This window comes from Papio anubis, chromosome 20 (genome assembly GCF_008728515.1).
Source record: "Papio anubis isolate 15944 chromosome 20, Panubis1.0, whole genome shotgun sequence".
Classification (NCBI taxonomy): domain Eukaryota; kingdom Metazoa; phylum Chordata; class Mammalia; order Primates; family Cercopithecidae; genus Papio; species Papio anubis.
The window spans coordinates 21,052,278-21,062,439 of NC_044995.1; the positions used below are offsets into that span (position 1 = coordinate 21,052,278).

Genomic DNA, 10,162 nt, shown 5'->3' on the forward strand with positions numbered 1-10,162 from the left:
CACTCCCTCATCTGAAACTGGGGATAATGTTGGTACCTACCACAGGGCTATTGAGAGATAGAAGGAGATGATGTGTCAGGCTAAGTCCTTTAGACAGGGAAGCTGTTATTTTCATCCCTGCAAGCCAGATCCTCTCCCAGCATCCAGGCATCCCGGTGTTTGGCCCTTTTCCTCTGGAGTCTGGTGTTTTCTCCTTCCATCCACCAGTCCCACCCGGCCCAAGCACACTACCAGAACAAAACTGGAGAAAAGGAAACACTGTTCTCTTTTGCTTGCTTCCACATTTATTTGGGTAATTTTTCTTCTGTCATTGTTCATAAATGACTCTGATGATCCAGATTTATTGAGCAATGGGAACTTTCTGAAAAAGGCACTGTGGGAGCAGAATGTGGCCTCATTCCTGGCGCCCTGTCTCCCCCGCTCCTGACTCGCTGGCTTGGAGCAGCCCTGAGGATAGGGTTCTGCCCTCTCCTGCCCCTGTCACTCACTGGGCAGCCCCCTCAGACCCTGGGCACTGCTCTTAGCTCCTCTGCCACCCTCAAAAAAGCACAAGAGCTGCCTGCTGCTACGAGAACCTCATTGTTCTCCAGAGCAGCCTCTCACCCTGACCCCTTTCCAGAGCCCAATCCATGGTGTGTGGGTGGATGGGGATGGAGGTGAGATAGAGAGCTGGGCTTTAGTGCGCACACCCTTAGGAAGGCTAGATGTCTATTCTGCCCCCAAGCCCCATCGGGCCCCAGCTCGCCACTCCAAGTCCCTGGCGTGAGCGAGAAAGTGCCCTGAGGATGACATGCCAGCTACACCCTCCTGCCGCAGAGGACCTAGCTTTTGGCACAGGCCACCTGGCCACCAGTTCCAGAGCCCAGTGAGTGTTCACTGCTCTTTCCTTCAGCTGGACGGTCCTCTCTCTGCCCCTCCCCTCCCTTCTGCTCATTCAGCTCCACGCTGCTCTCCTGCTGCCACTGGCCCCAGAGCCCACACAGCCTCCTCAGCAGCTCATGAAAGTCGGCTTGGAATCTGGAGGAGGAGAAGTAGAAGACAAAGGGGTCGATACAGGAGTTCAGGGTGCTGAGAAGCATCACGTAGGTCCTCCATGCCGGGCTTACACCGCAGATATAGCCCACAACGTGGGACATGTTGTAGGGCCCAAAGCAGACAAGGAAGTTGAGCAGTGTGGCTGCCACCAGCCCCGCCACCCTCCTCTGCCGGCGGTGGCTGCCCCCTCTGCCGAGGATCCACACCAGGCGGCTGTAGCAGTAGCTGGTGATGATCAGGGGGACCACAAAGAGGACCACGGCCATCTCTAGCCGTACGGGCAGGAGGAAGGCTAGCTGGTCCTTCCGGAACTCCAGGTAGCAGGTCCCATTGATGCTCTGGCTGTGGGAGGTGTCCCCCGAGAATTCCACGATGTAGACCACGCTGCAGTGAGCAGAGGCCAACAGCCAGCAGGCCACACTCACCAGACCCGCCTGTCCCAGCCTCGGCCGGGTCTTGTACCATAGTGGGTAGGCCACGCTCAGGAAGCGCTCAACACTCACAGCGGCCAGGAAGAGGGCGGTGAGATAGACAGTGGTGAAGAAGATGAATCCAGAGAGCGGGCAGAGGATGAAGGGCAGGGGCCAGCGCATGCCACTGGCCGCCTCCACCATGCGGAAGGGCAGGAACAGCAGCAGGAGCAGGTCCGAGGTGGTCAGGTTGAGCAGGAGCACGTCCACGGCCACCGGGCAGCGCCGCAGCTTGCCCACGAAGACCACCAGGGCCAGCAGGTTGAGGGGGAGCCCCACCAGGAAGGTGAGGAGGTACACCGAGAAGACGAACCAGTGATTGCCGGAGAAATAGGACTGGTCGGGGCCTGCACCCATGGTGGTGGCCACTGGTGAGAGAGACAAGGAGTTGGTAGCAGGGGGCCTTCCTGCCTCTGGCCAGCACCATCTCACCCAAAAGGGCACGTGGTCACCATGCCCACCCCTCTTGTCTCCAGGTGCCTTCCAGGCGGGGTCAGCCTGCCTGTCTTCCTGAACATGCCCTGTCCCCTGTCTCTTCCCCAGCAGAGAAGCACCAAGATGCTCCTCCACCCAGCCCCTCGGGCCCAGGCTCACCTGCTTCTTTGAGACCCAAATGCTCCGCCGCACAGCACCTTGCTGTCTCTCCGGACCTAGTGCGGTTGGCTATTTATCCAGCAGAACTGATAAAGACCTGGTCGTGCCCATGACGTCACTCACTGTTGAGCAGTGGCACAAAGATGCCTTGAGCTCCGTTGCCAGGGCTGGTCGGTATGCAAAAAGGGGAGCAAATTCCACAACTGTGTGCCTCCTTCTCATGCAGCCTCAGCTGGGATGCTCTAAACAGGCCCCAGCCAACGTCTTCCCCTCCCCTCTTCTCCACTTGAATTTTGTCTGCTTCTCTAGAATGGCACTTATCCAATTTGCCTTGTAAGGGCAGGAAGTGTGATGCAATGACAGAGAGCGACCTCCGTGAGGTCTGTTCCTTTCCGACTTTGTGATTTGGGGGAAATGACTTAAATTCTCCACGTCTCTGCTTTCTCCCCTACAGAACAGAGCTCGTCATGGTAGTCATCTCATAGATCAACGCATTAACACATGTAAATTAAAACAATATGTAGGTAGATTAAAAGACTACTAATACATGTCGAATGCTTTGACGGAAGCCTGGCATGTGGTGGTGAGTGGGCAGCTGATGCCAGCTGCTATTTTCCCTGTCACTGGTTCAGGATTATCTCTGGGGTGATAATAATAATAATAATAATAATAATAATAATAATCATAGCAGTGGTGGTGATGATGACAGCAGCTGCCTTTTCGTGGGCACATAATCCGTAGCAGACACTTTGCTTCTAGAGCAACGCTTTTATGTCATATCCTTGTCCCTCACCGTGGTGAAGTCACTTGTTCCAGGTGATACAGCTTGTGAAATGTCACCACCAGGGTTCAAACCCAAGTGCTGTCCAGTTTCACGGGTGATCTCTTAGTTCATTCAAACAATCACGGGGCACGATGAGATATGATTTCACATCCACTAGAATGGCCACAAGCAAAAAGTCAGACAATGCCTATGGTTGGCGAGAATGTGGAGAAACAAGGGCCTCATTCGCTGCTGGTGAGAATAATGGGAGGTGGTGCCCCCGCTTTGGAAAGCAGGTGGCAGTTGCTTAAAAAGTTAAACATAAATTCACCATGCCATCCAACAATTCCACCGTAGGTATTTACTTAAGAGAAGTGGAAACTCAGGTCCACTTAAAGACTCAGTCCTAAATGTTCCCAGCAGTGTTGGTCATAGTCGCCAACAGTGGAAATGTCACCTGGCAGCCCATCAGCTGGTGAGTGAATAAAGAAAGGTGGCACATCCATATACTGGAATTCTATTTGGCAATAAAAAGGAATGAGCTACCCATATACCCTACAGCCTTATGCTGAGTAAAACAAGCCAGACATAAAAGATCATATATTGTCAGATTTCATTTATATGATATGTCCAGATTAGGCAAAGTTATAGAGTCAGAAAGTAGATTCGTGGTTGTCTGGGGGATGGAGGTAGAAATGAAAATTAAGTTGGTTTTTTCCTTTTTTTTTTTTTTTTTTTTCCTGATACAGGGTCTTGTTCTGTCACCCAGGCTGAGTGCAATGGTGCGATCTTGGCTCACTGCAACCTCTGCCTCCCAGGTTCAAGAGATTCTCATGCCTCAGCCTCCCAGGGCGCTAGGATTACAGGTGTCCACCACCACGCCTAGGTAATTTTTGTATTTTTAGTAGAGATGAGGTTTCGCCATGTTGGCCAGGCTGGTCTTGAACTCCTGACCTCAGGTGATCCACCCGCCCCAGCCTCCCAAAGTGCTGAGATTATAGGCGTGAGCCACCCTGCCTGGCCCAATATTAAATTTAAATGAACATGAAGGATTTTACTAGGGTCATGAAAATGTTCTAAAACTAGCTGATGGTAATGGACCCACACCTGAGTAAATTTACTAAAAATCATTGAATTGTACACTTAACGTTGGTGAATTTGATGACATGTACATAATATCTCAATTAAGCTGTTACAAGTGCAGCAGTAGGCTGGGTACGGCAGCTCAGGTCTGTAATTTTAGCACTTTGGCAGGCTGAGGTGGGAGGATTGCTTGACCACAGGTTGTTTGAGACCAGCCTGGGAAACATAGGGAGACCCTGTGTCCACAGGAAAAAAAAAAAAAAAAAAGAAAGAAAGAAAGAAAAAAGACATTAGCTGGGTGTAGTGGCATGTGCCTGTGGTCCCAGCTACTTGGGAAGCTGAAGTGGAAGAATCGCTGGAGCCCAGGAATTCAAGGCTGCAGCGAGCCATGACTGTGTCACTGCACTCCAGCCTGAGCAAGAGTGAGACCCTGTCTAAAAAAAAAAAAAAACCCGCAGTTGTGAACGAAAAGTCTTTGCTGTCATGCTGTTTACATTACGTTTGGTGGTGAGGGCTTGGGGGATGTAGAGGAAGGATCATGAAGACATGGATACTGAAAAGGCAAAGAGCCACTGGAGGGAACACTGGGGTAGGGGAGTCATGGGTACACAGGCTTGGCCTGCTGGGTTTGGTGATAGGAGGTTTGGGTCTCACAGGAGTGAGAGGCGCCTGGGGTGGATCTCACTGAGTCTCCTGGGTCCCAGGGAGGCACTGGATTTGCCCTAAGTGGGAGGAGGCAGGAGGAATGGGGAGAAGCAGCCCAGTACCCAGCAGGGGCTGTGGAGCAGGAGCCAAAGTGAGTGGGCCCTGGCGCCCCGCGGTGCGGGAGGAGGCACTGGGGCTCCCTGGGGTGGAGTTTGGGGTTTTACTGAAATTCCCTGGTGTTGTCACTGCACAGGGGTCGGGCTTGTTTCTGGCTTCCAAAAGAAGTTACTTAATTTCTCTGGCCTGTTTCCATATTGATAAAACAGAAGGCCTTTGGAAGGCCAGTAGAGGCATTCATTTATTCATTGAGCAAACATTTACTGAGCACCTACTGTGTGCCAGTCTCTCTTCTGGGTGTTGGGGGTATATCATCAGTTACAAGAACAATCCTTGGATGCGTAGACATTTCAGCCCGAACAGAGCTCATTTGTAGAAATTGGTGTGTGCACGCCAGCTGGTGGCTGCCATTTGTTGTGCTCCAATACATCATCATGTGCATGGCATTGCTGTCACTTAGAGCAGGTGCCCAGGTGTCTGTCTCCTTCACAGCCACAGCCACTCCCCTCTGCCCTCCCTCTCATGGATTTGGGATGCCATCCTTTGCAAAATGGACCACAAATACAGGGTTAACTTCCACACGCCCAAGTTTCCCAAATATCCCCTGGCCCTTGGGGGTCCCGCTTGGAAGGATCACATCCTGCTTTTACCCTGTCCTTGCTGTAGGGCCTCAGGCAACTTTCTTCATCCTGTTCCAGGATCGCAGCTACCTGGTGCAGCACCTTTGTGCAAATTGGGTGCTCCCTTTCCAGAGGAGCCCACCCCGCACCAAGTGCTGCCTAAGGAGTGGCTGGTGCATTTCTTCAAATTAGAACACAATACTCCTTCCCTTGATGCAAGCAAGACAGGCATGTGGCTTGCTGAACAAAGCACAGGCTAGAATTTAGGCAGTGTTTGCCCCTCTGCCCAGTACCCTCGTGTAGTGAACACCCACCCATCTGCACAGAAGTCGCATGGCTAAACCACAAGGTTGTGTGAAGCTGAAGTGAGACAACACTCATTGCAGACACTCAGCATGGCACCCATCACATATTACAGACTATATAGTTGACCTTTGAATAGCACAGGTTTGAATGTGCAGGTCCACTTACTTATGGATTTTTTTTCAATAAATATATTGGAAACATTTTCAGAGATTTGCAACAATTTGAAAAAAACTTACAGAGGAACCACAAGCCTAGACATATATTTTTAAAATTAAGCAAAAATTAAGTATGTCACGAATGCAAAAAATATATGTAGGTACTAGTCTAGCTTATCATTTACTGCCACAAAATGGATGCAAAGCTTTTTTTTTGTTTGTTTGTTTTTTGTTTTTGAGACAGGATCTGGCTCTAGTGCCCAGGCTAGAGTGCAATGGCATAATCTCGACTCACTACAATGGCATGATCTAGGCTCACTGCAACCTCCGCCTCCCAGGCTCAAACCATCCTCCCACCTCAGCCTCCCAAGTAGGCATACACCACCATGCCCAGCTAATTTTTTTGTATTTTTGGTAAAGACAGGGTTTCGCCATGTTGCCCAGGTTGGGTAAATCACTTATAGAAAGTTAAAATTGGCCGGGTACCGTGGCTCATGCCTGTAATCCCAGCACTTTGGAAGGCCGAAGCGGGTGGGTCAGCTGAGGTCAGGAGTTCGAGACAAGACTGGCCAACATGGCAAAACCCCATCTTTACTTAAAATACAAAAAATTAGCCAGGTGTGGTGGTGGGTGCCTGTAATACCAGCTACTTGGGAGACTGAGGCAGGAGAATTGCTTGAAGCCGGGAGGCAGAGGTTGCAGTGAGCCGAGATCACACCATTGTACTCCAGCCTGGGAGACAGAGCAGGACTCTGTCTAAAAAAAAAAAAAAAAAAAAAAAGTTAAAATTTATCAAAAATATATGCACACAAACACAAACTCTACTTGGTGCCATTTGAAGTCAAGAGAAATGCAAGCAAACATAAAGATGTGCAGTATTAAGTCATAAGCACATAGTTACTGTAGATATACTATACTCCTGTAATAATTTCGTAGCCACCTCCTGTGCTGTCTCCGTGAGCTCAGCTGTTGAGTATCTGCTTAAAACACCACGTGAAGCTAATCATCTCCTGGTGAGCAGTTCTCACCAGCACATTGTGTATAGAAGTCAAAAGCGATGTCTCGTAGTTATTGCGTATTTTTCACCACGTTTAGTGCAATACGGTAAACTCTGAATAACCCCCTGGGCCTCATATGCGGGGCTGCTAGTGATGCCAGACTGCTTCCAAGAAGCAAAGAAAAATTACAACATTACAAAAAAGGGTTGAACTGCTTGATATCTACCATAGATTGAGATCTGCAGCTGTGGTTACTGCTGCTTCAGACAGACACTTTCTCTTATAAACAGACAGCATAAACTTACGGTATGAATAAATACAGCACAGTGCTGTGAAGGTATTTTCTCTTTCTAATAATGTTTTCAGTAACATGTACTTTTCTCTAGCTTACTTTCTTGTAAGAATACAGCACATAATACATATAACATACAAAATATGTCTTTTTTCTTTTTTTTTCCAGAGACAGGGTCTTGCTCTGTCACTCAGGCTGGAGTGCAGTGGTGCGATCACGGCTCATTGCAGCCTCGATCCTGGGCTCAAGCAATCCTCCCACCTCAGCCTCCTGAGTAGCTGGGACTACAGGCACGCACAACCACGCCCAACTAATTATTTTTATTTTTATTATTTGTAAAGGTGGGGTCTCACTATGTTGCCCAGGCTGGTCTTGAACTCCTGGCTTCAAGCAGTCTTCCCGCCTCAGCCTCCTAAAGTGCTGGGATTACAGGCATAAGCCACTGTGTCTGGCTTCAAATTGTCTTACTCAATTGTTTATATACTGAGTAAAGCTTTTGGTCAACAATAGGCTATTAGTAGTTGAACTTTGGGGGGAGTCAAAGTTATGCACAGATTTCCCACTGCGTGGGGGTTCGGCACCCCATCCCCACGTTGTTCAAGGGTCAACTGCGTGGCCGCTGCCCATCACTGCGGGACCTTGCATTTTCCCTCCGCGGCTGAAACATCTTTTCCGGCCAGCCTCCGTTCCCAGCTCCAAGGCTGCCCCCTTGCGAGTTTCACGTGGTATAACAGTGTCATTATCCTGCCTCCTGCCTCCTCTCCTACTCCGAAATCAAATGTTCTCACCTGGCAACTGATTTCAGCGTAGCGTGTCCTCAAGTGCATCACCGGAGTGACCGCTCGTGTGGGTCAGAAACAGATTGCCTCCTCCTTCCCGTAAGTACAAGGCCTCTGCTCGCGGCCCACTGAAGACAGGCAGGTGAGGACGTGCAGAGGGCAGAGACAGACAGACGAGGAAAGGGGCCGACGTGTGCGGGGGCAAGCTTACCTCCCCCTGCCGCCTTGCTTTGGCTCCGTGCTCCTCTCTTGACTGGGGTGCTGCCCTCAGCAGGCGCCGCTCTCCGCTTGAGTGGCTCCAGGGAGGCCTCCGGGCCAGGCTGCCCTGCAGTTCCTCCGAAGCAGCCCTCCGCAGGGGCCTGGAGACGCAGCCGGGCCCTCCTGCCTCATGCTCCTTCCCCCGAGCGGTGGCGTTACTTCTGGGACGTGCTCCCTTGCGTTCTTGCCGCACACACTGTCTTCAGGCCAGGACCCCTTCCCAAGTAACCGGTCACCAGCGGGTTGAGCACCACACTCCAGGCACCCGTGATGAGCCCCAGCTTCCGCCAGGAGCCTCCCAGATTGGGGTTCAGGAAGCTGGCCACGTTGGAGGCGTTGTAGGGTCCTACGCAGAGCAGCAGCGTGAGGAGGGCCCCGCCGGCTACCCAGGCGGCCCTCAGCTTCCGCCTGTGCGTCAGGCCGGAGTGGGCCAGTGCCCGGAGGCAGCCCACGTAGCAGAAGGCTGTGATGGCCAAGGGCAGGAAAAAAAGCAGGAGAGAGAGGCTGAAGCGGGCCGGGCCGGCAGAGGCCGGGTCCCAGGCCTCCAGGCAGACGGGAGAGCCGTTGACCGGTGTGTTGATGCCCAGGGAGGTGTTGCTGTGGTCCAGCCAGCCTCCCGGAGCCTCCAACACAAAGACCAGACCCAGGTGACACAGGACGAGGGCCCAGATGGCCGCACACACCCCCCAGGAATAGCACGGCCTCCGGAAGGCTTGGTAGCCCAAGGGGAAGGCCGCTCCCAGGTAGCGGCCTGCACTCAGGGCGGCCAGGAAGCCCCCGCCGGCATAGAGTGGAGCAAAGTGGGCCACCCCGAAGACAGGGCACAGTGAGGCCGGCAGAGGCCAGGCCCCGGAGGCCAGCGCCTCCACCGCCTTCAGGGGCAGGGAGACTGTCAGCAACAGGTCGGAGCAGCCCAGGTTCAGGGCGTAGACCAGGCTGGGGGTGAGACGCAGCCGGGCGTGGGCTGTAGCGCCTCGGATGGCCAGGACGTTGAGCGGGAAGCCCAGCGCAAAGGCCGCCACATAGAGGGCGAAGGAGAGCTGCCGGGGCAGGTCCATGGGGCCACTGTCCTGGCCTGCAGGGCTCCTGCGTGCAGCTGGCTCCCTGGTCTCAGATCTTGGGGCCCCTGAGAGGAGGGGCTCCTGGGATCACTCGCGGGTTCCAGCCCTGCCTGGAGGATTAGAATTCGCCTGATGGGATCACGGAGGAAACGGAGGCCCACAGAGGAAGGCAGTAGCCAGGGAGCCGCCGAGCCTGGATGAGAAGCTGAGACCTGTGGCCCCTAGTCCTGTGCTTTCTCTCCCCTATATCACTTCTTAAAACCAGGGAAGCTCCTGGAGTGTCACAGGAGATAGGATGTGGCACAGATGTCCAAGCCGACTCCCCCAGGGTGCATGGCTGGGTGGTGCAGAGGAAGAAGGCTTCTCGATTTCTGAGACTCTGTGGGGAGAAGGGGTGGAGAGAATTCAGAACAGGGCTGGGCCCCACAGCCTGAGCCTTCCCTGGGAATGGGAGTTTGACTCCTGAGCCCACTGCCCTCCCCGGTTCCCTGGCAAGGCAAGAGCTGCTCCCCCACAGTGGAAAGTCGGCAGGGCAGCAGGGAGGAGAAGGGTGTGGATGAGGTGAGGGTGTGGCCAGGGGCAGGAAAAGGGGGTCCCCCTGGGAGAGCTCAAGGGTCAGCTGGGCCCCATCCATGTCATGGTTGAGCTTAGCAGTTCTCAGGGGCCACCTGGGCAGGGGTCTGGAGGTCTAGGGAACAGTTAGGTGAAGAGAGGAACCACAGAGAGAGGGACCCACCTCCTGGCGCTGCCGATGTCTCTGAGGCTCAGCAGTCCCCTCAGCGGGCTGATGGAGGATGCCCGGGATGAGCAGTGAGCCGGAAGGGGAGGAGGGCGGGTGGCAGGGCCATTAGCCTGAGGTTCTAGCAGCTTGGGTGAGCAGCTAATGGGGCATCCCGGCTGGAGGTGAGGCCACACCAGAGGAGGTGAGGGGCTGGGAAGATGCTGGAACACAGAGGGGCCAGGGAGGAATCGGGGTCCTGTCTGGG

The 10,162-nt window shown here is 53.2% G+C and overlaps 2 protein-coding genes across 2 annotated transcripts; both read right to left on the minus strand.

The window, feature by feature from the left end:
* Nucleotides 1–266: 266 nt before the first annotated feature.
* LOC101004439 (free fatty acid receptor 3) lies at nucleotides 267–3,607 on the minus strand. Its single transcript, XM_003915345.5, has 2 exons — nucleotides 2,100–3,607; nucleotides 267–1,873 (listed from the first exon to the last, which is right to left on the minus strand). The coding sequence occupies exon 2, from the start codon at nucleotides 1,860–1,862 to the stop codon at nucleotides 822–824; it is 1,041 nt and encodes a 346-aa protein (XP_003915394.1). The 5' UTR covers nucleotides 1,863–1,873; nucleotides 2,100–3,607; the 3' UTR covers nucleotides 267–821.
* A 3,261-nt stretch (nucleotides 3,608–6,868) lies between these two features.
* FFAR1 (free fatty acid receptor 1) lies at nucleotides 6,869–9,317 on the minus strand. The gene has a single exon (XM_009194154.4). It carries the CDS (start codon nucleotides 9,171–9,173, stop codon nucleotides 8,271–8,273), a length of 903 nt encoding a protein of 300 aa, XP_009192418.1. The 5' UTR covers nucleotides 9,174–9,317; the 3' UTR covers nucleotides 6,869–8,270.
* Nucleotides 9,318–10,162: the final 845 nt, after the last annotated feature.